Raw genomic sequence first — 27,268 nt, forward strand, 5'->3', positions numbered from 1 at the left:
GTGACCCGGACGGGCGGAAGCGGAAGTGCCGGTCCGGAGCCCGCGCTAGGCGGGTGTCCCTTCGGCGCTGCCCAGCCGCCACCTGTACCAGCCATGGACTGCTACACGGCGAACTGGAACCCGCTTGGGGATTCTGCCTTTTACCGGTGAGCCGCCCCGCCCTCCTGCCCACCGCCCGGCATACCTCGCTCGCCCGCTGGCTTGAGTCTTCGGGCGGAGCCGGCAGCGCGCGCTCTCGTCACTGTGGTCGCTGGGGTCCGCCCCTCGCGGGCTCCCCCGCAGCGTCTACCGCTGAACGCACAGCCGCCTAATGGCCTGGGGGCCGGGCCTTCCCCAGCTCCAGGAAGGAAACTGAGGCAGTCACATCACGGTCACACGAGTAGGGGCAGAGAGAGCCCAAAGCTGAAGCTGAGATCTGTCAGCCTCCGGAAGGATGCTCAGATCACGTTTGAGGGAGACGGCCTGTGGGTGACAGCGAGTGGCCAGTCTCCTGTGGGGAAGTGCTGCCAAAGTTAGACTACAGTGGCGCTCCGCGGGAGGCGGGATCGCACGGCGGGCGGGGTAAAAGCAAACTGGGAGAGAGGGGCGAATCCGGGGGTAGGGCCTGTGAGGACGCTCAGCTAGGGGTAACCCTCTCACGGGAGTCGTAGAGTCCTAAACTATCTATCTATCTATCTATCTATATATATACACACACATACACATCCTAAGCTACACACACACACACACACACACACACACACACATTTATTTATTTGACAGAGAGAGAGACAGGAAGAGAGGGAACACAAGCAGGGGGAGTGGAAGAGGGAGAAGCAGGCCTCTCGCTAAGCAGGAAACCCGATGCGGGGCTCGATCCTAGGACCCTGGAACCATAACCTGAGCCAAAGGCTCAGCCACCGGCTGAGCTCAACGGCTGAGCCACCCAGGGGCCCCGAGTCCCAAACTATTGATGTGAAGTGTAAACCGATCACATTATTACTCTGATAAGGACTTTTCAGCGGCGCCACTTTTTTGTGGGGTAAAATACAAACTCCTATTGGAACATCTGTAAGTCAGCCTCTGTTTATCTCCAGCTCCGTCTGCCCCTCTCCTACCCAAGTCTTGTATTCCAGTTGCACAGAATTACAGAACCCCAATACACCACGATGTTTCATGGCTTCCCATGTTTGCATCCAGCCTGCAGTTACTTCTCTGGGTACTGCCATTGGTCTTTTTATCTCACTGGAAAATTTTTGCTCATCTTTCAGGGCTTAGTTCAAGGGTTCTTTCTGAAACCTTCCCTGATCCAGTCCCAGTAGAGTCAGCTGACTTTCCTTTAGGCCTCTCTGGCCGGTGTTGCTGTCTGTTATGGAAGGCGCAGTAGGGCAGTATTTGCATGTGGTTTCTTCTGCTAAACTAAGTTCCTTGAGGGCCAACATTCTGTTTATCTCTGTCCAGTGCTCATAGAACAGTGCCTGTTATATAGTACTTGCCCAATAAAGTTTTAAAAATACTTTAGTGATTTCAACTAAAGGTCATGAAGATACTGTGTTGGGGTCATATTTCAACACAAAGTACTCTTGTGTTAGTGAAACTGTATGGCGATTTTTAGAGATCCTTTGCATTTGTTATTTATTTGTAATTCTTCTGTCTTATAAATGTGCCTATGAAATATGCAATATGAAAATGCAGAAATTTAATTTAAAAAGCAGTAAAATCAGTAGGAAATAACAATGATCTCAACTGTTTTTGCAGAGAAGTTTTATGTCATTAGACAAAAGTAGCCATGTAACTTAGTGTTTCGTACATCATACACTTTAAAAAATATTAACTCGTATTATTTTGGAAAATACATGTGACCACACAGGTTTGTTAAATCAGAGAATGCTGAAGACAATGACCTCATTACCACAGAGCTCCTCTTTATCACATGCAGTCTTAGCTTTATTGGTATACCAGGAAAGATTTAAATGAGTGTAAGTGTGGAATGCCTGCTGTAGACATGACCTGTCTGGGTAGCCTCCCCTTACCTGTGCTGTGCTGCCAGAAAGAGTAGAAGTCTAAGCCTTGCTCTGGAGGATATATAGTTTTTGCTGACAGAGGGACTGTGTACTAGACACTATGTTAAGTATTTTATATGTATTAACTTATTTGTTTCAAGACCCTATGAGGTATGTGTTATTAGCCCCATCTTCCTGAGGCACAGAGAGGTTAGGTGGCCAGGTCACCAGGTAAGTGGTGGAGTCAGGCTTTGAATCTGTTGTTCTTCTAGAACCTGTGTTAAAGCATAGAGATTTTGGTTTTGGTTGTTGTTGTTGTTGTAAATCGGGAAATATACAGCATATTCTAACTTCACCAGAGTGGAAATATTTTAAATGCAACTATTTAGTTTTATTCGTATTTGTGCATAGCTTTATGGCAGGGCATGTTCCAATAAGTGAATGAATGACTGATGTAAGTCCTGTCTGCAGGTCAGGATTCTTTTGTGATGGAAGTAATGTTCTGGAAAGCTCACTGAATTTGGGAAGGGAATGAGAGGGAATGGTTACTAGTTCTTATAGGAATCCAGAATTTAAGCCGTTTTTATCTTAAAAACCAACCTTGGATTAATCCTGTTAGTTAATTTTGCCCAACCCTTTTCAGGGCTGAATGTATATCAACCAATAAAAAGACATGGACTCTGTCTGCTCTCATAGAGCTTACAGCCAGCAGGAAACACAGTTGATAACCATTAATGATTTAGTATTTATTTAATCATAATCAGTGTAAAGGAGAGATATAAGGTCCTAAGAGAGTATATATAGTAGACTGGGAGGTTAGAGGTAAAGAAGACTTAATGAAGGAAACAATAATACCCTATCCAGGGGATGAGTAAATGGAGGTGCAGGGAGTGAGATGAAAGAAGCATATACAAAGGTCCTGAGGCAGGAAAGACTAGGACACTCTCAATCATCTAAACAGAGCCAGTGTGTTTGGATTGCCAGGAGTGTATGTGTGTAAATAAGACCGTTTTGGAAGGAGCAAGCAAATATGGACACAAGGGTGGAATATGCCTGAGAGAAGTTGATGGTGGAGAGCACTGGGGCAGTGATGTTGGAAATAGAAAGGGATGCATCAGAGAAGTATTTAGGGGACAAAATTAAGGAAATTGTGATGGGTTGCAATGGGTAGAAAGGAGGTAGAGCAAGAAATTGAGGATGACTGGGCTTTTGGCTTAAGACAAAAAAGGAAGAGTGAGTTTTGTGGGGAAAGGTGTACCTTGGTTTTGGACACATTGCTTCAGGTTCTTTAGTAGAAACATCCCTTACGGTAAGAGAAAGGAGACAAGATACATTATGTACTCCTGAAACTCTTCTTAGAAGAGAGATTGACTATTTTAGTAGGGATTTTTTTTGGGGGGAGAGAGTAACATATAAACACAAACTTTTTAAAAGATTTTATTTTTAGGGGACCTGGGTGGCTTAGTGGCTTAAACCCTCTGCCTTCATCTCAGGTCATAATCCCAGGGCCCTGGGATCAAGTCCCGCATCGGGCTCTGCTTTCTTTCCTCTCTCTCTGCCTGCCTCTCTGCCTACTTGTGATCTCTGTCTGTCAAATAAATAAATAAAATCTTTAAAAAAATTAAAAAAAAACTTAAGTTATCTCTACACCCAACGTGGGGCTCAAACTTAAACCCCCAAAAGCAAGAATCACGTGTTCTACTGACTGAGCCAGCCAGGTATCCCTAAACGTGAACATTTAAAAAAATTGTGGGGGCGCCTGGGTGGCTCAGTTGGTTGGACGACTGCCTTCGGCTCAGTTCATGATCCTGGAGTCTCAGGATCGAGTCCCATATCGGGCTCCCAGCTCCATGGGGAGTCTGCTTCTCCCTCTGACCTTCTCCTCGCTCATGTTCTCTCTCACTGTCTCTCTCTGAAATAAATAAAATCTTTAAAAAAAATAAATAAAAATAAAAAAATTGTGGTTAGGTGTCCCTGGGTGCCTCAGTCGGTTGGTCATCTGACTCTTGGTTTCAGCTTGGGTCATGATCTCAGATCGAGCCCCACGTCAGGCTCCCTGCTCACTGGGGAGTCTGCTTTCAATTCTCTCTCTCTCTCTCTCTCTCTCCTTCCCTCCCTCCCTCTAATCCTCCCCCTCAAAATAAAACATAAAAATAAGCCTTTAAAAAATTGTCGTTAGGGGCGCCTGGGTGGCTCAGTGGGTTAAGCCGCTGCCTTCGGCTCAGGTCATGATCTCAGGGTCCGGGGATCGAGTCCCGCATTGGGCTCTCTGCTCGGCAGGGAGCCTGCTTCCCTCTCTCTCTCTCTGCCTGCCTCTCTGTCTACTTGTGATTTCTCTCTGTCGAATGGATAAATAAAATCTTTAAAAAAAAATTGTCGTTAAATATAATAACATAAAATTCACTACCTTAACCATTCCAAAGGATAGTCCAGGAGTGTTAAGTATATTCATGTTGTGCAATGAAATCTCCAGAACTTTCTCATCTTGCAAAATTGAAACTCCTATATCCATTAGATAATAACTCCCCATGTTCCCCCTCCCCCAGCCCTGGTAGTGGCCATTCTATTTCCCTTTTCTATGAATTTGACTACTGTAGATAGTTCATATAAGTGAAAGTGTGGAAGTGGAAGCATAAAGTATTTGCCTCTTTTTGACTGGTTTATTTCACTTAGCATACTTTCCTGTCCTCAAGGCTTATTCATATCATAGCCTGTGTCAAAATTTCATTCCTTCTTATGGCTGAATAATATTCTCTTGTACATGTATAACACTTTATTTATGCAGTCATCCATCAATGGATACTTGGGTTACTTCTGTCTCATGGCTAGTATGAATAATGCTGCTATGAACATGGGTGTACAAATGTCTCTTTGAGACTATTTTCAGTTCTTTTGGATATATAACCTGAATAGAATTGCTGGATCACAGGTTATTCTGTGTTTATTTATCTGAAGAACTATCAGACTCTTTTCTATGGCAGGCACACCATTTTAAATTCCAGCAACAGGGCGCCTGGGTGACTAAGTGGGTTGGGCCTCTGCCTTCGGCTCAGGTCATGATCCCAGGGTCCTGGGATTGAGCCGCGCATCAGGCTCTCTGCTCAGCAGGGAGCCTGCTTACCCCCTCTCTCTCTGCCTACTTGTAATCTCTGTCAAATAAATAAATAAAATCTTTATAAATAAATAAAGAAATACTATGGGGGCGCCTGACTCGCTTAACTGGTGGAGCGTGCAACTACTGATCTCAGGGTTGTGAGTTTGAGCCCCATGCTGGGTGTGGACATTACTTAAAAATAAAATCTTAAAAAAAAATACTACACTGAAAAGAAATTAAAAAATAAATAAATAAATTTTTAAAAGTACTATTAAAGAGCTAGCGTACATTGTTGCTGGAATTTTTCTCTGCCTACTTGTGATCTCTCTCCTTGTCAAATAAATAAATAAAATCTTTTAAAAAAAGCCTTAAAAAAACATTCCAGCGACAATGTGCAGGAGCTCTTTAGTAGTATTTCTTTTTAATTTTTATTTATTTTTTTAGATTTCTTTTCAGTGTAGTATTTTTTTTTTTAAGATTTTATTTATTCGACAGAGAGAGATCACAAGTAGGCAGAGAGGCAGACAGAGAGAGAGGAAGGGAAGCAGGCTCCCCACCGAGCAGAGAGCCCAATGCGGGGCTTGATCCCAGGACGCTGGGATCATGACCTGAGCCAAAAACAGAGGCTTTTTTTTTTTTTTTAATATTTTATTTATTTATTTGTCAGAGAGAGAGGGAGAGAGAGCGAGCACAGGTGGACCCGAATGGCAGGCAGAGGCAGACGGAGAAGCAGGCTCCCTGCCGAGCAAGGAGCCCGATGTGGGACTCAATCCCAGGATGCTGGGATCATGACCTGAGCCGAAGGCAGCTGCTTAACCAACTGAGCCACCCAGGCATCCCAAAAGCAGAGGCTTTAACCCACTGAGCCACCCAGGCGCCCCAGTGTAGTATTTTTTTTAAAGATTTTATTTTTAAATAATGTCCACACCCAGCATGGGGCTCAAACTCACAACCCTGAGATCAGTAGTTGCACGCTCCACCAGTTAAGTGAGCCAGGCGCCCCCATAGTATTTATTTATTTATAAAGATTTTATTTATTTATTTGACAGAGATCACAAGTAGGCAGAGAGGCAGGCAGAGAGAGAGAGAGCGGGGAAGCAGGCTCCCTGCTGAGCAGAGAGCTTGATGCGGGGCTCGATCCGAAGACCCTGGGATCATGACCTGAGCTGAAGGCAGAGGCTTAACCCACTGAGCCACCCAGGCGCCCCATAGAGTATTTATTTATTTATTTATTTATTTATTTTTTAAGATTTTATTTATTTATGTGACAGACAGAGATTACAAGCAGGCAGAGAGGCAGGCAGAGAGAGGGAGGAAGCAGGCTCCCTGCTGAGCAGAGAGCCCGATGCGGGGCTCGATCCCAGGACTCCGAGATCATGACCTGAGCCGAAGGCAGCGGCTTAACCCACTGAGCCACCCAGGCGCCCCAGAGTATTTATTTTTGAGGCAAATTGGAGTCAAAGGATTTCAGGGGTGCTGATGAGCTCTCTTGGGCTTTGGGATTTGGAATAGATTATTCCCCAAGGCTAGACCTGATGTGCGTCTTCCACCCCAGTGGTCCAGTAGTCCAGCTTAGACCCTGGAGGCAAAGGCTGGAGATCACCTATTTTCACGCAAGGGCTCTGCTTGTGCTGCAGCAGAACGTACTTTTCCAGGAGTTCAGCTCCACAGCCACAGGGATTTCTTCAGTGTCTGAAGGGAGGGATGGAGAGGGGAGGGGCTAGAACCGAGACTTCGAGGACTGCTAGGTTTAGTGATTTCCTGGTATTGGAATCCAGGGTCCCTTTACTGCTGCTGAGATTTCCACTTCCAGGAACTGGGAGTAGAGGAGGAAACTGTGACTGGTCTTCCTCATTGAACGTATGGCTGTCCTTACAAGAGTCCTCACCCCTAGGCTCTTCTGAGAGGCCACCCTCCCTGTTGCCCTCCACTCTGCCTCTGCAGACCCAGTGCCACCCTTTAGGCAGAGCCTGAGTCACCCGACTGTCCCTGAGAAGCTTTCTTTACCTCCAAGACCTGGAGAGGTAGTCCGTGTTTTGTTGCTCTTCACTACTCCCGGCCCCCTTGGAGGGGCTCTGCCTCCTTCCCAGCCAGGTCTGTGTTGCTGCCATCCTCCTGAACCACATCCCTGGCCACCTGTTGGGACAGTTTCCTGTGCATCCCTGCTCTTTCCAGAGTGATTTAAGGGGCCACCTGGCTTCAGGGTTCCATGAGCTCTACTCGAGTGATTTTATCTACATCAGCCACCCTCCACCCCGCGCCTGTGCTCTTTCAGAATTGCTGTGCCTTGGAAACATTCGATTCAGGCAGCCCCCATCCGACCGTAGGCTCCTGTTCTCACTAGTACTCTGATACCTCCTGATCCACCTGTCCTTGGACCTCACCGGGATCCCCATCCCTGGAACCCTTTGTTCTCTTCGTATGTACAAGCAGAGCCTCCTTCTAGAAATGTGTCCCTCCCTGTCCAGCTTGGAGTACAGCCGCAGTCAGTCATTTCAGTTTCTTGTCTTTTCCTTGACAACCTTGTTCCTTTGTCTTTTGGTTACTCCTGCCTGAGACGGAGCCACCTCCCCGTGTGCCAGCCACTCACCATCTCCACCTGTGCCTAGGCTGCTGCTCACTGCTGCCGGGCAGCCCACACACAGGTAGCTTGGGACGACAGCAACTCGATGCCCCCCAGCCTCAGCTGGGCCCTCTTAGTCTTTTTGGGGGGGGTTCAGCCTACACTTATCGCAAGGGCTCTGCTTTTCCTTTTAAAAGATTACACAAAGAAACAATGAAGTTAACTTGGAAATACTGAAAATCATAGTCTCCTTGGCCCCTTCTCTCAACAGCTGACTTTGCCTCGTACTTCTGAGAGAACTGGAAGTCTGCATAGAAGGGCCTAGGCTTCCTGCTACCAAACCTGACCCAGTGAGGAGCTGTGCCTCTGTCCCCCTGTCCTCCCAGAAACCATGTGCCATCCACCCACACCCTCCCTCAGCCACAGTGTTTCTCCAGCTGTTGTCCAGGACCCCTTGCTCAGAATCACCTGAGATGCTGCCTATGCAAAGCTTCCATGGTCAGACATACTCCCTTATCTCTGGGATGGGTCCTAGAAATTTGAACTGTATCTCCCTGTCCTAACAAAAAATAAACTCCCCCATTCCACAGGTCCCTCCTTGTCACTGCATCTTTTTCTGCCCACTCCAGCCAACGGTCGATAGACCACCATCTGCATTTCCTTCTGTTTTCTCTCTTCCTACTAATCATTCACTCTGGTCCGAGCACCTTGTTCTTAGTTACATTCTGTCACTTGAGTGGACAGATCTCAGGCCTCATCTGAACTTCACTCCCTGGAACACTGGAGAATCATGAGTGCTCACTTCTTTCTTGGGAATTGAATTTAACCTTTTACTAGGGACATCTTCAGGCATACAAAAAGTACAGCATCACCACCTGGGCTTAAAAATTGTTGTTGTGTTGCAGTGTTTGCTTCAGTACTTTGGAGGTTAAAATAGTTTATTAAGAAAAAGTTCAAATGGGGGCGCCTGAGTGGCTCATTGGGTTAGAGCCTCTGCCTTCGGCTCAGGTCATGATCCCGGGGTCTTGGGATTGAGCCCCGCATCGGGCTTTCTGCTCAGTGAGGTGCCTGATTCCTCCTCCCCTCTGCCAGCCTCTCTGCCTACATGTGATCTCTGTCTGTCAAATAAATAAAATCTCTAAAAGAAAAAGTTAAACAGAGTAATTTATCGGACACCCATGTACTTCTTCCTGAACTGCACTAAAGATCAATACTGTCATTTTCTTTTCATCTTTCCCTTCCCCCTCTCAGACACTTTAGGGACTATCTAAAGCCAACTCCAAATACATCTTTTTATTTATTTATTTATTTCAGATACGTCTTTTTAATCAAATACTTTTTCTGTTGTATTTCTTTCTTTCTTTTCTTTCTTTTTTTTTTTTTCAAAGATTTAATTGGGAGAGAGAGAGAGAGAGCTGCAGGGCATGGGCGGTGGCAAGGGGGCAGAGGGGATGGGAGAGAGGGAAGCAGACTCTGCACTGAGTGTGATGTGGGGCTGATCCCAAGACCCTGAGATCATGACCTGACTTGAAACCAAGGGTCTGATGCTCAACTGAGCCACCAAGGCACCCCTTCTGATTTATATTAAAGTAAATTTGCAGGGGCACCTGGCTGGCTTAGTCGGTAGAGCATGCAACTCTTGATCTTAGGATTGTAGGTTAGAGCCCCATGTTGGGTGTGGAGATTACTTAAAAATAAAGTCTTTTAAAAAATTAAATTACAGACATAACATCAATGTGTATTACTTTAAAAAATGATTTTTTTTCCTCTAAAGACACAGTCTTTCCTATAAAACTGCAGGACTCTTTTACACCTAACAAAATTAACATTTGAAGTCGTCTGACAACTGGTTCTTACTCAGACTTCTCCAGTTGTCTTCAAAGTGTCTTTTTATAACTGGTTTGTTCAAATCAAGATCCAAACCAGAATTACTTGTTTGCTTACCTCTCTTAACTAAGCCTCTTGTAAACTTGAACATTATTGTCTCCACTCCCACCCCTACCTTTTTTTTTTTTTAATTAACATGTAATGTATTATTAGCCCCAGGGGTTGTGAATTGTCAGGCTTACACACTTCACAGCACTCACCATAGCACATACCCTCCCCAATGTCCATAACCCAACCACCCTCTCCATACCTCCCTACCCCCAGCAACCCTCAGTTTGTTTTGTGAGATTAAGAGTCTCTTACAGTTTGTTTCCCTCCTGATCCCATCTTGTTTCATTTTTTCCTTCCCTACCCCCCAAACCCCCATTTGCCTCTCAAATTCCTCATATCAGGGAGATCATACGATAGTTGTCTTTCTCTGATTGACTTATTTCACTCAGCGTAATATCCTCTAGTTCCATTCACGTCATTACAAATAGCAAGATTTCATTTCTTTTGATGGCGGCATAGTATTCCATTGTGTATATATTCCACATCTTCTTTATCTATTCATCTGTTGATGGACATCTAGGTTCTTTCCATAGTTTGGCTATTGTGGACATTGCTGCTATAAACAATTAGGTGCATGTGCCCCTTCGGATCACTACATTTGTATCTTTAGGGTAAATTCCCAGTAGTGTGATTGTTGGGTCGTAGGGTAGCTCTATTTTCAACCTTTTGAGGAAACTCCATGCTGTTTTCCAGAGGGGCTGCACCAGCTTGCATTCCCACCAACAGTGTAGGATGTTCCCCTTTCTCTGCATCCTCACCAGCATATGTCATTTCCTGACTTATTTATTTTAGCCGTTCTGACTGGCGTGAGGTGGTATCTCATTGTGGTTTTGATTTGTATTTCCCTGATGCCAGGTGATGTGGAGCACTTTTTCATGTGTCTGTTGTCCATCTGGATGTCTTCTTTGCAGAAATATCTGTTCATATCCTCTGCCCATTTCTTGACTGGATTATTTGTTCTTTGGGTGTTGAGTTTGTTAAGTTCTTTATAGATTTTGGATACTAGCCCTTTATCTGATATGTTGTTTGCAAATATCTTCTTCCATTCTGTCAGTTGTCTTTTGGTTTTGTCGACTGTTTCCTTTGCTGTGCAAAAGCTTTTGATCTTGATGAAGTCCCATTAGTTCATTTTTGGCCTTGCTTCCCTTGCCTTTGGCGATGTTTCTAGGAAGAAGTTGCTGTGGCTGAGGTCGAAGAGGTTGCTCCCTGTGTTCTCCTCAAGGATTTTGGTGGATTCCTTTCTCACATTGAGGTCTTTCATCCATTTGGAGTGTGGTGTAAGGAAATGGTCCAGTTTTATTTTTCTGCATGTGGCAGTCCCATTTTCCCAACACCATTTGTTGAAGAGACTGTCTTTTTCCATTGGACATTCTTTCCTGCTTTGTCAAAGATTAGTTGACCATAGAGTTGAGGGTCTATTTCTGGGCTCTCTATTCTGTTTCATTGATCTATATGTCTTTTTTTGTGCCAGTACCATGTTGTCTTGATGATGACAGCTTTGTAATAGAGCTTGAAGTCTGGAATTGTGATGCCACCAACTTTGGGTTTCTTTTTCAACATTCCGCTGGCTATTCGAGGTCTTTCCTGGTTTCATATAAATTTTAGGATTATTTGTTCCATTTCTTCAAAAAAATTGATGGTATTTTGATAGGGATTACATTAAACGTGTAGATAGCTTTAGGTAGCATAGACATTTTCACAGTATTTGTTCTTCCAATCCATGAGCATGGAACATTTTTCCATTTCTTTGTGTCTTCCTCAATTTCTTTCATGAATACTTTAGAGTTTTCTTAGTACAGATTCTTTGCCTCTTTGGTTAGCTTATTCCTAGGTATCTTATGGTTTTGGGTGAAATTGTAAATGAGATTGACTCTTTAATTTCTCTTTCTTCTGTCTCGTTGTTGGTGTATAGAAACACAACAGATTTCTGTGCACTGATTTTGTATCCTGACACTTTAGTAAATTCCTGTACAAGTTCTAGCAGATCTGGGGTGGAGTCTTTTGGGTTTTCCACATAAAGTATCATATCATCTGCAAAGAAGAATAGTTTGACTTCTTCTTTGCTGATTTGGATGCCTTTAGTTTCTTTTTGTTGTCTGATGGCTGAGGCTAGGACTTCTAGTACTATGTTGAATAGCAGTGGTGATAATGGCCATCCCTGCCATGTTCCTGACCTTAGCAGAAAAGCTCTCAGTTTTTCTCCATTGAGAATGATATTTGCTGTGGGAGAATGATATTTGCTGTGGGTTTTTCATAGATGGCTTTGATGATATTGAGGTATGCACCCTCTATCCCTACACTTTGAGGAGTTTTGATCAGGAAAGTATGCTGTACTTTGTCAAATGCTTTTTCAGCATCTATTTAGAGTATCATATAGTTCTTGTTCTTTCTTTTAGCAATGTATCATGTTGATTGATTTGCAGCTGTTGAACCAACCTTGCAGCCTTGGAATAAATCCCACTTGGACGTGGTGAATAGTTCTTTTAATGTACTGTTGGATCCTATTGGCTAGTATTTTGGTGAGAATTTTCACGTCTGTGTTCATCAAGGATATTGGTCTGTAATTCTGTTTTTTGATGGAGTCTTTGTCTGGTTTTGGGATCAAGGTAATGCTGGCCTCATAGAATGAGTTTGGAAGTTTTCCTTCCATTTCTATTTTTGGGAACAGTTTCAGGAGAATAGGTATTAGTTCTTTAAATGTTTGGTGGAGGGGCACCTGGGTGGCTCAGTGGGTTAAAGCCTCTGCCTTCGGCTCAGGTCATGATCCCAGGGTCGTGGGATTGAGCCCCGCGTCAGGCTCTCTGCTCGGCAGTGAGCCTGCTTCCTCCTCTCTCTCTGCCTGCCTCTCTGCCTACTTGTGAGCTCTCTCTCTGTCAAATGAATAAATAAAATCTTAAAAAAAAAAAAAAAAAAAGGTTTGGTGGAATTTCCCTGGGAAGCCGTCTGGCCCTGGGCTCTTGTTTGTTGGGAGATTTCTGATGACCGCTGCAATCTCCTTACTGGGTATGGGTCTGTTCAGGTTATCTATCTCTTTCTGGTTCATTTGTGGTAGTTTATATGTCTCTAGGAATGCATCCATTTCTTCCAGATTGTCAAATTTGCTGGCGTATAGTTGCTCATAATATGTTCTTATAATTGTTTGTATTTCTTTGGTGTTGGTTGTGATCTCTTCTCTTTCATTCTTGATTTTATTTATTTGGGTCCTTTTTCTTTTCTTTTTGATAAGTCTGGCCAGGGGTTTATCAATCTTACTAATTCTTTCAGAGACCCAGCTACCTTTTGTTTTCATGACATTGACTTGTTTAAGAGACCAGATTACTTTCTGGATTTGTCCCATTGCTTCCTTGTGGTGCCTTTTATCTTTATTCTCTATCATAGCCTGTATTTCCTGAAACTGTATTAGATCTAGAGGCCTGAATAGATTCAGGGTGAACATTTTTGGCAGAAACGTGTCATAGGTGATGCTGTGATACTTATGCAGCATCACATTTGCAAGCTTCTTACATCAGACTGTCCACTAGGAGCAAAGTAGAGATTGACCAGTGGGTTTGGACGCTGATGACCACATCCGCCCTTGCAAAGTCATATGTAATCAACTTGTAGGCTGGTACCCCGAGGAATGGTACCATATTGGGACCAGATCTTAGTCTCTGTTGTTGGCACATTAGCCACTCAGCAGTACTGTTAGTTAGGTCAGCCTTGGGGAGGGAGGCTCCCAAGACATCTATCCCAAAGGAGGTTATCACAAGGTTTTCAAGAGCCGAAGGCTAGTCTCCTTGGACACGCGAAGGGAAGCTACTTGCATTGTTTCTAAGTTTCAGGATACAGTTCTTGTTCTGATCAATGCTGTTAAATTTCACTTGAAAAATGGCGTGTTGGTGAATTCATCTGTTACAATTTAACAACCCACACAATTAAATTTTGATTTTTAGCAGTAGCAGCTGTGTGGCTGTATTTTTTAGGGCAATTATGGAAGCTTCCTACTTCTCAGAGCCATGATTTGAGCTGAAAGTTAATGGACCCAAGTTTGTCATTTTCTCTTTATAAATGTTCAAGTGAACTCAGAATGATCTAGCCCACGGTCAGGCACAGAAGTCACTCCGAAGGCACATGTCTGACTTGGCATTTCACCACAGCAAACTGCCCGCTTGATTAATTGTGATGCCGCCGCATGAAATAGGTGACTAGCATTCGTTTCCCATGACCAGGAGCTCAGTCCTGCACTCAGGCCCAAGCATACAACCAAACCAATCCCCAGATCACATCTTTAGGGAGCTGTCTTCTGGACCACTCCCTGCCCCAAGTTTGTATCAGTTTGGGTCCAGTCTGGAGACCTAAACGGAGAATGATAAGCATAAAGAATTATTAGGCTGAGGGAGAGCACCCAAGGAGTGACACACTTGGAAAGGAAGCCTCTCCCCATGCAGGGGTTCAGATACTAATGGCGAAAATAAAACTGCAGATCACTGGAAAGCAGAGAAGTTCGCTGGTTTACCTGGGCCAGAGCTGGTCCCCAGGTCCTGCGCAAGCAAGAAACAATGCTCTAGGGTTCAGAGGTAAGGGGACACAGGGAAGCGGCAACAGGTGGCCAAGCATGTGGGCATGGGATGGAATGGTGCTGCTTCTGCAGCCTGGAGCCCATGGTGTCTGTAGCCACAAGCAGTGGTTGGGTGCACAGGTGTGCAGAGGGATGTCAGTCAGTGCAAACACAGGGGCACAGGCCGCGTAGCCAGATCTTGGCAGCCGAGGAAGCAGAGCCTGGTGTGGGCAGGAGGCCAGGAGTGTGGTGTCTGCCCAGGGAGGCTTGGAAATGTGATTACCATTCCAGGAGAACCTTTGAGATTGCTCCTGCATAACGGAGGCAGAGCGCCGCCAGATGTCCTCACACCCTGGCTGCTTACCGGCTGTCCCCAGCTGGAAGCAGTCGGAGAGCTCTTTCCTCTGGTAATGTCCCTCTGAGCGCCCTCTGCTGGGAAAGATGAAACTCACACTCATGGTGAAGGGGAAAGACCTAAAGGAATGCTGTCTATCACAGAGCAGTAGTGGAGGGTGAATTTGGAGCTGAGTGGCTCCATGAGAACGGACATACTAGGTCCGTGTGAACAACTCTTTTCCCGTCACATTTTCATGCAACTATTTTAGTAACAAAATATCAAAAAATGCATATGGTTTATCAAAAAGTCAAGTGATGTAAAAGTCTAAAACTTAGCAGTCCTCCAACATCCTTTGTTCACCACCCTCGGCACAGGTAACCACTGTCTCTGGCTCAGTGCAGCTTCGTGTCTCTGAGGGTTTTTCTGTGCATTTACACACATACGTGTAGTTATATGTACATATATGTATATGTATATATATATACAAAATATGTGCTTAATTTTCTTATAAAATAAATGGGTTCGGGGCACCTGGGTGGCTCAGTCGTTAAGCATCTGCCTTCTGCTCAGGTTATGATGCCAGAGTTCTGGGATCAAGCCCTGCACTGAGCTCCCTGCTCAGCAGTAAGCCTCCTTCTCCTTCTCTTGCTCCCCCTGTTTGTGTTCCCTCTCTTGCTGTCTCTCTCTCTGTGTCAAATAAATAAATAAATAATAATAAATTATAATATATAATATATTATATATAGTATATATAATAATTAATTAATTAAGTTTTTTTAAAAAATAAAAGTAAAATAAAATAAATGGGTTCATATGGTTCCTGTTGAGCTGCAGGGGTTTTTCGTTTGTTTTTAATAAAGATTTTATTTATCATTTATTTGACAGAGATCACAAGTAGGAAGAGAGGCAGGCAGAGAGAGAGGAAGGGAAACAGGCTCACTGCCGAGCAGAGAGCCCGATGTGGGGCTCGATCCCAGAACCCTGGAATCATAAGCCAAAGACAGAGGCTTTAACCCACTCAGCCACCCAGGTGCCCCTGTTTGTTTTTACTTAACAGGACATCTAGAGATCACTTCATGTCAGTACGCAGACTCACCTTATTAATGGCCACATAATATTCCCCAGAACAGACATCCCATAGTTAATTTAACCAGCCCCATATTGAAGTAGGTTTTTCCAGGATTTGCAAAAGAACTATTTTAAGTAGTGCCACAGTGAATTCACTGTGGGCACTTAACCAGCTGAGCCATCCAGCCACCCCTGTTTAGTTCTTAAATATTTTCACATAAAATAGTATGATTATAGCCCTTGACCATTCTTCTTTTGGTTTTAGTTTCATTTTTTAAAAAATTACTGAGAAAAATAAAAAAATTAAAAAAAATTACTTAGAGTTGGGGCATCTGGGTGTCTCAGTCCATTGAGCATCTGCCTTCAGCTCGGGTCATGATGCCGGGGTCCTGGGATCAAGCCTGGAGTTGGGCTCCCTGCTCAGCAGGGAGTCTGCTGCTTCTCCCTCTGCCCACCTCCCCGCTTGTGCTGTCTCTCTCTCTCAAACAAATAAAATCTTTTAAAAAATGTTTAAAAATTACTTAGAGCCTTCTGTATTTTTAAGAAAAGTACCTGTTTTTCACGTGTCACATTTTTTTCTTTTCTTTGTCTGTCTTCCTAGTTTTCCATGGATTTTTTAAATGTATTAAAGTTTTTTAATGTTCATCTTTGTTTTTTTTTTTTTTAATTTGACAGAGAGATCACAAGTAGGCAGAGAGGCAGGCAGAGACAGAGGCGGGGAAGCAGGCTCCCCACTGAGCAGAGAGCCCGGTGCAGGGCTCGATCCCAGGACCCTGAGATCATGACCTGAGCCAAAGGCAGAGGCTTTAACCCATTGAGCCACCTAGGCGCCCCTTAATGTTCACCATTTTAATAAATAACCATTAATGTGATTTAAAAGCTCAAAGTCTCATTCCGGTCCCTGTCCTTACTCAACTGATTCCACCTCCTCACCTCCCAGTAATCAGTTACTAGCATCTTAGAAATTTTTCCAGAATTTCTTGTTTTTCAAATAAAAGCAAATACAAAACATACATATTGTTTTTACCCTTTTCATATAGAAGTATACAGAAGTCTTTTTTTGAAAAGATTTTATTTATTTGACAGAGAGATAGAGATTACAAGTAGGCAGAGAGGCAGAGGGGGAAGCAGGCTCCCCGCTGAGCAAGGAGCCCAGTGCAGGGCTGGATCCCAGGGCCTTTGAGACCATGATCTGAGCCAAAGGCAGAGGCTTAACCCACTGAGCCACCCAGGCACCCCCAGAAGTCTTTTTTATCTATACTCGTTCTTTTTCTGTGACTTCTGGGTTATATATCATACTTAGAAATTGTTTCTGTTTTGAGAGTGTGAAGAGATCCAAGATTTGTTCTGATACGGCTTTATTTATTTATTTTTATCATTTAAGTCCTGAATTCCATCTGGAAAATATTGTATTGTAGAGATTAAGTAATGAAATAGTGTTTATTACAATTCTTCCCATATGGCCCATTGTCTCATTTCAAGTATCAGTTTGCAATAATTTGAAATGCCATCTTTATTACGTGCTCAATTCCCAGTTCTTTTTCTGGACTCTTTTCTTTTCCCTATCCCAAAACAACAGTTTTAATTAATTTCAGTTTTATGTAGTATATTTTATATCTGATGTATATCTGTTCTCTTATTTTAAAAATATTTTAAAATACTTTTCAGCATTTTCTATTTAAAAATGATATTTGTTTTTTCTGCAAGTGAGTTTTAGAATCTGTTTGTGCTAGGGCGCCTGGGTGGCTCAGTCAGTTAAGCATCTGACTCTTGATCTCAGCTCAGGTCTCCATCTCAGGGTCACGAATTCAAGCCCTGCACTGGGCCCATGCTGGGCGTGGAGCCTACTTAAAAAGAAAAAAAAAAGAATCAGTGTGTGCTTCCACCGCCCCCCCAACTGGGAGTGGTTTTTACTGGAATTTTTATGCATTCATAGATCAGTTTGGAATGTGTCTTGCTCTGAAAGACTTTTCCGTAGTTTACATTATAAAAAACTATTAGCCTGTATTTTCTAAAGGATTTTATGTTTAGTTTTTTTTAAGATTAAGATTTTATTTATTTATTTGAGATTTTATTTATTTATTGAGATTTTATTAAGATTTTATTTACCTATTTCTCTGTGTTTTTATATCTTTGAGTAAACTTTGATTTGATTTTTTTTAACTTTATTTTTCTTTAAGGTTTCTTAAAAAAGATTTTATGTATTTATTTTTGAGAGAGAGTGACAGAGACAGAGACAGAGAACGAGCAGGAGGAGGAGTAGAGGGAGAAGCAGACTCCCAGCTGAGCAGGAAGCCTGACTCAGGACTTGATCCCAGGACTCTGGGATCATGACCTGAGCCACCCAGATGTCCCTCCTTCAAGTTTTTATTTAAATTCCAGTTTATTAACATACAGTGTAAGGTCAATTTCAGGTGTAGAATTTAGTGATTCATTACTTACAGAAAACACCTGGTGCCCATCTCAGCAGTGCCCTCCTTAATCCCCATCACCTATTTAACCACCCCTCTATCCCAGCCCCCAGCCCCCCCCCTTGCCTGCTTCCCTTCCATCACCCTCAGGTTTTTGTTGTTGTTGTTGTTGTTGTTTTAAAGATTTTATTTATTTATTTGACAGACAGAGATAACAGGTAGGCAGAGAGGCCGGCAGAGAGAGAGGAGGAAGCATGCATGTGTGTGCGACACGAAGCGTGTGTGTGTGGAGCAGAGCCCGATGTGGGTCTCGATCCCAGGACCCTGGGATCATGACCTGAGCTGAAGGCAGAGGCTTTAACCCACTGAGCCACCCAGGTGCCCCCTCAGTTTGTTTTTAATAGTTAAGGGTCTGTTTCCTAGTTTGCCTCTCTTCCCCCCACCGTGATTGTATTTGGTAAAAACTTTCGTTAGGTTTATTCTTGCATATCATCATTTTAATACTATCATGATTAGGGTCTTTTAAAGTCATATTTTAGTCGATTTTTGTTATGATATAGAAAATATGTAGGCTTCTGTTGATTGCCCTTTTGTTTTGTTCATTAGTCCATAGCCTGCTTTGGATTTTCTAAGTAGACAATCACATTATTTGCAACTAGCAGCAAACTCACTCCTTCTCTAAAATATAAACTTCTTTTTATTTGTTTTTTCTTAAATTATTTTGCTAGAACCCCAAGATGAATGTCAAATAGAAGATAATGGTAGGCATCTTTCTGATTCTTATCAGGAAGGCTCCCGAAATGATACTGGAGGAAACACTCCCCTTAAACACTGCTTTCTCTTGGCTTCCTGGGAGAGGGCCTACTCCTTTTCTGTCTGCTTGTCCCCACCTCCAGCCCTCAAATGATGGCATGCTTCAGGACTCCTACTCCGTCTTCATGTGCACACACTCTCAGCGACCCATGCCTGTTTCAGACTCCAGTCATCTCGTGCCAGCTTGTGATTTCTGTGATCTCCCATAAGCTGAGCATTCAGAGATTGACATCTCCAGCCCAGGACTCTGTCCCCTGAGCTCTGGGCTCACCGAAGAGCTCCTCTGTGATTTCTGTTCTTTCTTTCTTTCTTTATTTCTTTCTTTTTTATTTTTAGATTTTATTTATTCATTTGACAGAAAGAGAGAGTACAAGTAGGCAGAGAGGCAGGCCGGGGGGTTGGGGAGCAGGCTCCCTGCTGAGCAGAGAGCCTGATGCAGGGCTCAATCCCTGGACTCTGGGATCATGACCTGAAGGCAGAAGCTTAACCCACTGAACCACCCAGGTGCCCCTGGGATTTGTTTCAAGCACTGCTAACTAACTGAGTGCCTCTAAAATGGAGTTCATTATCAGTAGGCATTGAGGGCGACCCCGGATATAAATCCCACAACCTGCTTTGGTGTTAAGAACCAGAAATAGAAGAAAGGCTGCTTGCTCTCAGAGACCTGCCCCCACCTTAGAGGGTCTTATTTCCTGCTAATGCCGGCCCAAGCCAGCCACCCCACCCTGGTCCTATCTGAATTTATGCCTTGGATATTGGTCACATAGCCTGTCTGTCGTGCCATGAGTTCCTGCCACCCTTGGACTCTTGCCCCACGAACCGCGTCCTTCCCAGCCAACTGCTTCTGTTCTGTCACCTGCTGTCCCTAAGCATGGATGTGATCAGTTGCCCAAGCTGTTTCTAGTCGTCACCCTCTCCCAGCTGTGAGGGGCCTCAACTGCCCTGTGAAGGACAAATGGAGGCTTTAGGGGTTCCTCTCGGCTCACTCATCTGGGCGCAAGGTCATGAGGAGGCTAATTTCTGCTTGCCTCTGTGTGGGCAGGAAGTATGAGCTGTACAGCATGGACTGGGACCTGAAGGAGGAACTCAGGGACTGCCTGGTAGCCGCTGCGCCCTATGGGGGCCCCATTGGTATGTCACCCCTATGCTGCTGCATGTTCTGGGACAATGGGTTGAACTCTAGGTGCATGATTCCCCGGGGGCCTTGCTGGCAGGTGCTCCTTGCTAATGTGGCTACCCCTCGCCGCCCCCTTTCTCACCCCCTGCTGAGATACTTTAAATTTTGGTTCTCATATGGGGTGGGTCTGGGGAGCTGGAAAGAAAATCTCTTCTTGAACTACAGCACTATTGAGGAACCCGTGGCGGAAGGAGAAGGCAGCCAGTGTCCGGCCAGTGCTTGAGATCTACTCCGCCTCCGGCCTGCCTCTGGCCAGTCTGCTGGTGAGCACTCGTGATCCCTGCTTGGGGCTAGGCCGGGTCTGTGTCCCAAGGACAGCCTCAGGAACCTCCCCGTCCTCTGCAGTGGAAGAGCGGGCCCGTGGTGTCACTAGGCTGGTCAGCCGAGGAGGAGCTGCTCTGCGTGCAGGAAGATGGTGTGGTGCTGGTTTACGGGCTTCACGGCGACTTCCGGAGGCACTTCAGCATGGGCAATGTAGGGACCGCAGGGGGCTGGGGAGAGGGCTGGAGTCTGGGCCTCTGGCTTTCTCAACCCACAGCCCCTCTCCCTAGGAGGTGCTCCAGAACCGCGTTCTAGATGCCCGGATCTTCCATACTGAGTTTGGTTCAGGGGTGGCCATCCTCACGGGGGCCCACCGCTTTACCCTCAGCGCCAATGTGGGTGATCTCAAGCTCCGCCGGATGCCAGAGGTGCCAGGTGAGCCCCAACATCCCTGAGACAGGCGTTTGGTGCCCTCCAGACCTGGGGGCCAGGAGAGCTGAAGCCGTGGGCTCTGGCCATCCTGAGCTTGCCCCCTGCCCCGGCCACAGGTCTGCAGAGTGCACCCTCATGCTGGACCACACTGTGCCAGGACCGAGTTGCACACATTCTTCTGGCTGTGGGGCCTGATCTTTATCTTCTCGACCATGCAGCCTGCTCTGCAGTGGTGAGGGCCCCGAGTGAGAGGGAAATGGAAGGGGTGCAGGAGGCAGTGCGGGGGGAGGCAGTGAGAAAATGTCTGCTGTCCCTGGCCTGTCCCAGACGCCCCCTGGCCTGGCGCCCGGAGTGAGCAGCTTTCTGCAGATGGCAGTCTCCTTCACCTACCGACACCTGGCCCTCTTCACAGACACAGGCTATATCTGGATGGGGACGGCATCACTCAAGGTATGCTCCTGGGACAACGTGGGGGCACCCTGTCTTGTCCAGGAAAGAGCTGTTAAGGGTAGGGGAAGGGCCTTTTAACCAGACTGGTGACTACTGGGACAGGGCTGTGTTATTCCTTGCACCCTTCCAGGAGAAGCTGTGTGAGTTCAACTGCAACATCCGGGCCCCCCCAAAGCAGATGGTCTGGTGAGGATGGGGTATAATGCTGTGGGTGGGCACAGCCTTGTTTCCTGGGACACCTTGATTCAGCCTGTCTACTGGCCACACCAGGAGGAGCTATCCTCTTTGCCAGTGCATGTTTGAGGGAAACCTCTGCGCTCCTGTGGGCCCCAGATGCTCCGGGGAGCTGACCGCATAAGGGGAGAGGGAAGCAGATGTCAGTCAGAGGCATGGGATACGGGGTGGCATGCGTGTGCAGGGCTGTCCCAAGGCAGAGCAGTATAAGCAGCGATGTGGGAAGGTGAGAGACGTGGCTGTGGGCCCCGTGTCCTGTGTGTATCCCAGATGTGCATGTGATGCTGCCCACAGGTGCAGCCGTCCTCGCAGCAAAGAGAGGGCTGTCGTGGTGGCCTGGGAGAGACGGCTGATGGTGGTGGGTGACGCACCTGAGAGCATCCAGTATCCTTGGAGGGCTGCCTCTGTGGGTGGGAAGGGAAAGAAGGTGAGAGAGGCTCACCTGCCCTGCCCCATTTCCGGGTACTTTTGGGAACCTTGACCGAGCTCAGGTTTGTGCTGGATGAAGACTCCTACCTGGTGCCTGAACTGGATGGGGTCCGCATCTTCTCTCGTAGCACCCATGAGTTCCTGCATGAGGTTCCAGGTGAGGCCCTCCCAGGGGACCATGGGCCCCAGGGCAGGATCAGGGCACTGAGCCAGTGCTGAGGATTCCCTGCCCTCCCAACACTCACCAACTCACTCCCCTAGTGGCCAGCGAGGAGATCTTCAAAATTGCCTCCATGGCTCCTGGAGCACTGTTGTTGGAGGCCCAGAAAGAGTATGAGGTAAAGCCTTAGGCTTCTCCCTGGGCCCCAGCCCATGCTCTTCTCCTTCCCCTTCCTAATTGGCTCAGCCCTGTGTCCCTCCCTGCCTGGGCACATTGAACTCAGCCAGGTGCCACTTATCAAGAGAGAAGTCCAGGCAGGACACTGGGGAGAGCCAGCTCAGGTAAACTGAAGTGATATGGTATCTTCCATGCAGTGATGGGAAGGTGCAGGGAACCCCTGTTGTCCCCAGCCCAGGCACGGATCAGGGCTGTCATCAAGGCCCTCTGCCGGCAATTGCGGGTGGATATGGCGGAGGGTGTATGGGTAACTTGGGTGGACTGTGGGCTGAGGGAGTTTGGGCTTTGGCCTCTGCAGCCCCTCCATGCTAGCCCATTTGAACTCCAGCCCAGAGGGGTGGGGGGACCAGAAATGGGGGTATTCTCGCTCATGGCACCCCATCCCTGGTGCCCTTCCTCCACGCCCCAGAAAGAGAGCCAGAAGGCAGATGAGTACCTCCGGGAGATCCAGGAGCTGGGGCAGCTGACCCAGGCCGTGCAGCAGTGCATCGAGGCTGCGGGACATGAGCACCGGCCAGACATGCAGAAGAGTTTGCTCAGGGTTGGCCTGGCCAGCGGGGATGGGGCTGGAGGGGTGCTGGGCGTGTTGGAGGGGGTATGCCCTAGCGGGAAGGGTAGGGCAGCAGGTATGATCACCCCTCTCGCCCTCTGGCTCTTCTCAGGCGGCCTCCTTTGGAAAGTGTTTCCTCGACAGATTTCCACCGGACAGCTTCGTGCGCATGTGTCAGGACCTGCGTGTGCTCAATGCCATCCGGGACTACCACATCGGGATCCCCCTCACTTACAGCCAGTATCCTTAAGCGAGCTGCTGGGATGTTTACAGCCTGTGGTGGGGAGGGGAGGTGAAGGGGCTAAACATACTGCCTCCCAGTCCTTGGATCCTTAACCACGTAAAATCTAGATATAAACAGCTCACCATCCAGGTGCTGCTGGATAGGTATAGCAAGTCCCAGGGCTCTGGGAGGAGGGCTTTATGTGGGTGGGCATTATAGCCCCTGGTGTGTTCTTGTGGACACTGTTCCTCACCCATTTCTTTGGGAGCTGGAAGGCCTGAATTACAGGCTGGGGCCACTCTGCCCTCTCTTTCTATCCCACCTCACTCCTGTACCCTTTATCCCCTTGCCTGTCAGGCTGGTGTTACGGAGGCTTTACCCTCTGGCGATCCAGATCTGTGAGTACCTGCGCCTTCCTGAAGTGCAGGGTGTCAGCAGGATCCTGGCTCACTGGGCCTGCTACAAGGTAAGGACACAGGGTGGACTTCAAAGTCAATTAGAAAATGCCAGGCCCCGGAGACATGTGGGAAACACGGAATGTAGAGGTGAAGGGGGAGGTCCGTGGGTGAAGGGTGGGCTCCAGGTGTGGGTGACAACCCTCTTCTGTCTGCAGGTGCAACAGAAGGATGTGTCTGATGAGGATGTCGCTCGAGCCATTAATCAGAAGCTGGGGGACACACCAGGCGTCTCTTACTCTGACATCGCTGCACGGGCCTATGGCTGTGGCCGCACAGAGCTGGCCATCAAGGTGTGGGCTCCCAACCCTCCCCAGATACTCTGACATGGGTATTAGAGGCCCCCCGGCCAACTCCTTCTCTCTGTGCCTTTCTCCCCACCCCACAGCTGCTGGAGTATGAGCCACGCTCGGGGGAGCAGGTACCCCTTCTCCTAAAGATGAAGAGAAGCAAACTGGCCCTGAGCAAGGCTATCGAGAGTGGGGACACTGATCTGGGTGAGCAGAGTTTGAGGGAGGGCAAGGCTGGGGCCCCTGGGCTAAGCAGAGGGCTGGGCCAGAGTCCCCACACCACCTTACTGTTCCTTAGTGTTCACGGTGTTGCTGCACCTGAAGAATGAGCTAAACCGAGGAGATTTTTTCATGACTCTTAGGAACCAGCCCATGGCCCTGAGTTTGTACCGACAGGTGTGTGCCCTGGGCAAGGGTGGGGCTGGAGGCTCCCGAGCCACTGATTTGGCCTCCTGAGCGGCCTTGCTGACTGCCTTCTGTCCATGGCCCCAGTTCTGTAAGCACCAGGAGCTGGAGACACTGAAGGACCTTTACAATCAGGATGACAACCATCAGGAGCTGGGCAGTTTCCACATCCGAGCCAGCTATGCTGCTGAGGAGGTCCGAGGTCCACAGAGTGGGGAGGGCCTATGGGCTGGCCTGCTGGTCAGGGACCTTCTCCAGGCATCTGGGCCCCCAGTCTGTCCAGTACACACCCCCTCTGGTCCTCACTGTCGCGGGAGAACCTGAGATGATAAGAGGCCAGGATGGTGGTCAGTCCCAGAGGAGCTAGCCTCCCCACAGGGACACTGAGGCGGGCGGTGCACCCAGTGCGAAAGGCTGGTCCTGGCAACCCTGAGCATGGGGACTGGGGAGGACAGTGTAGCCTGAATGGGGAAGGCTGATTTCCTTGGTGCCAGGAGCTCAGGCTTCCCTGCTTACCCCTGCAGCGTATCGAGGGACGAGTGGCAGCTCTGCAGTCGGCGGCTGACGCCTTCTACAAGGCCAAGAATGAGTTCGCAGCCAAGGTTTGCCTACTGTTTTCTGAGAACTTCGTCTCCTCCTGGTCTTGGTCTGGTCTCCTTTCCCTGTTGGCCCCATTCAGACCCATCTGGCCTCCTCTCCACCCCAGGCCACGGAGGATCAAATGCGGCTCCTGCGGCTGCAGCGGCGCCTGGAGGACGAGCTGGGGGGCCGCTTCGTGGACCTGTCTCTGCATGACACAGTCACCACCCTCGTCCTCGGCGGCCACAGCAAACGTGCGGAGCAGCTGGCACGTGACTTCCGCATTCCAGACAAGAGGTAGGAGAGACCAGGGCTGCAGGTAGGTCCTGGGATTGCCTGCCTATCCCACAACACCTGCGAGTCCGGCTTCCCTGCAGGCTCTGGTGGCTGAAGCTGACTGCGCTGGCAGATCTGGAAGACTGGGAGGAGCTAGAGAAGTTTTCTAAGAGCAAGAAATCGCCCATTGGCTACCTGGTGAGGCAGGGGCTCTGCGGCCACCCCACACCCAGTGGGAGTAGTCCTGGGGAGGGGACCAGGCCCAGAGCTGGGCAGATGGCTTGGTCTTGCATCTTTTCAGCCCTCCCACATAGTTAGCAGGTGCTTTCCATGACTGCACACTCATGGGCCAGGTCTGTGGGCGAGTGGGTCTGAGTTAACCCACGGGTGTTGGCCGGGGAGGGAATGAGCTGCTTGCCCCCCAGGAGGCCGGCAGCGAGCACCGTGTGCCTAAGGGAAAGTATTGTGTGAGTATGGGTGGAGGGGCAGTAGGAGGGCATGTCCGGGAGGCAGTGGAAGAGACTGACAGGGGTTGTTTTCTGTGGCAGGTGGTTCAGGGGTATGGCAGGTAGGTGGGATAAGGGCAGCGGTGAGAGAAAGCACAGGCCCTGAGAAGGCAAGGGACTCCTGTTGCGAGAGGGTAGCCATGGATGGTGGAGTGGCTGTGTGGACATAAACATAGAGTCTCAAGGCTCTAACAGATCTGTGTGTAGGCGGTTCCTGCCCAGAGACTGTGGAGATCACAACTTTGCATGTGTGTCAGGGCGGGGGTGGGTCGGGATTGTGTACACTGAAGGGTGTATGAAGTACATGGGGACCATGCGTCCACTGGGCTTTTGCTCATAAGAGAGAGGACAGGAAGGCTCTGCCTTACCTTCTCCTCTCCCCATCTTCTCCTAAGCCCTTTGTCGAGATCTGCATGAAACAACACAACAAATATGAGGCCAAGAAGTATGCCTCCCGTGTGGGTCCCGAGCAGAAGGTCAAGGCCTTGCTTCTTGTTGGGTGCGTTGGCTGAGAGCCCCATGGGTGCTAGGGGGCTGAGCCCAGGGGCTGATGAGGGGTACGGCTTGTGCCTTTGGGCAGCCTGACAGCATCTCCCCTCCTGCTCAAACCAGGGATGTGGCTCAGGCTGCGGATGTGGCCATTGAACACCGGAACGAAGCAGAGCTGACACTTGTATTGTCCCACTGCACTGGAGCCACGGACGCAGCCACGGCTGACAAGATTCAGCGGGCTAGGGCACAAGCCCAGAAGAAGTAAGGGGCTCAACTTGCATGTCTCCTGAGCCCTAGGCTTGGCAGAAGGTCACTGCGTATCCAGCTTCTTCAGAGCCGAGCTAAGCTGAGGAGCTGAGGTGGGGTGGGAGCCAGGGGTCTGATGGTCTGATTGTGAATAAAGTTGGGACATTTTAGAGTACCTGTCTCACGCAGTCCGACCCAGGCAAAAGCATGCTGGAAGGCAGAACCATCCAGACACTTGAGCAGTGCTCTGTGTGTTTGATTGTGTTGGGACTGTAGGGTTGCTCCTCAGCGATATTTGCAAGAGAACTGTCCGTCTCCACAGTTATAGAAGAAAGCCCTGTAACTAAGCTCATAGCCCCAGGTAGCTGGGCAGAACTCCAGCAGCAGCCCATCGAGAGCCAATCTGAAAAGCATTATACATGTACACACAAGAACCATGCTGAACGCTTCACCATTGCTATTTCACTTATTCTGCAAGACAGCCCAGTGAGATAGGTAACATTGCTCCATTTTACAGAAGAGGAAATCAAGGACTGAGGATGTGTGGTGACAGTGAGTATGTGGCGAAACTGGGGACTTGAAACCTAGTTGTGCTGGTAGGGGTCTTAGAGCTTCTCCTCAGCTATTGTGACAGAAGAGGGATGACTGAAATTGGGCCCTCTGAGCAGAGGAGCCTGAGGCAAGGCCTCCATTCTCACCATAGTAAGGGTTGGAGGACGGATGAGCGTGGGGCCAGTGTGTCGGAGGGTTAGAGGAGGAACCTTCACAAACTATGTCCACCTAACAGTGGTAAGCAACTCCCATGCCGTCCTGGGGCCGAAGAGAAAAGGAGGTTGGAATGTCTCCATTCTGCCAAGGAAGACTCGAGACCCCTGGCTCTACCTTACCCCCGAAGAGAGGCTCCATCCCCCGCCAGCAGCAGTACCTTCTTGGCCCTGCGGACCCCCATCGCTGGCCTTCAGCGTGCACTCCAGTTCCATGAGCTTCATGGCTCAGTGCCCCCACCCAACACTGAGGGCATTTCCTTTTCCTCTTATTGCGCCCTTATTCTAGAAGGAGGACAAAGGAGGAAACCGAAGCCCAGAGGGAGGGCAGGCCTCCCTGGAGTTTCTGGCTTTCTCCT

At 47.9% G+C, this 27,268-nt stretch overlaps 1 protein-coding gene across 1 annotated transcript; it reads left to right on the forward strand.

Moving 5' to 3' along the window:
- Window positions 1–34: 34 nt before the first annotated feature.
- Window positions 35–26,320, forward strand: VPS16 (VPS16 core subunit of CORVET and HOPS complexes). Its single transcript, XM_044263339.1, has 24 exons — window positions 35–146; window positions 19,786–19,874; window positions 20,086–20,183; window positions 20,266–20,394; window positions 20,472–20,616; window positions 20,730–20,845; window positions 20,941–21,063; window positions 21,194–21,249; window positions 21,592–21,681; window positions 21,789–21,883; window positions 21,988–22,064; window positions 22,533–22,664; window positions 22,786–22,913; window positions 23,025–23,060; window positions 23,254–23,362; window positions 23,510–23,644; window positions 23,740–23,848; window positions 23,940–24,037; window positions 24,134–24,241; window positions 24,571–24,648; window positions 24,753–24,922; window positions 25,003–25,099; window positions 25,803–25,906; window positions 26,020–26,320. The coding sequence occupies exons 1-24, from the start codon at window positions 94–96 to the stop codon at window positions 26,162–26,164; spliced, it is 2,520 nt and encodes an 839-aa protein (XP_044119274.1). The 5' UTR covers window positions 35–93; the 3' UTR covers window positions 26,165–26,320.
- Window positions 26,321–27,268: the final 948 nt, after the last annotated feature.

Source organism: Neovison vison, chromosome 8, assembly GCF_020171115.1.
Source record: "Neovison vison isolate M4711 chromosome 8, ASM_NN_V1, whole genome shotgun sequence".
NCBI classification, from domain to species: domain Eukaryota; kingdom Metazoa; phylum Chordata; class Mammalia; order Carnivora; family Mustelidae; genus Neogale; species Neogale vison.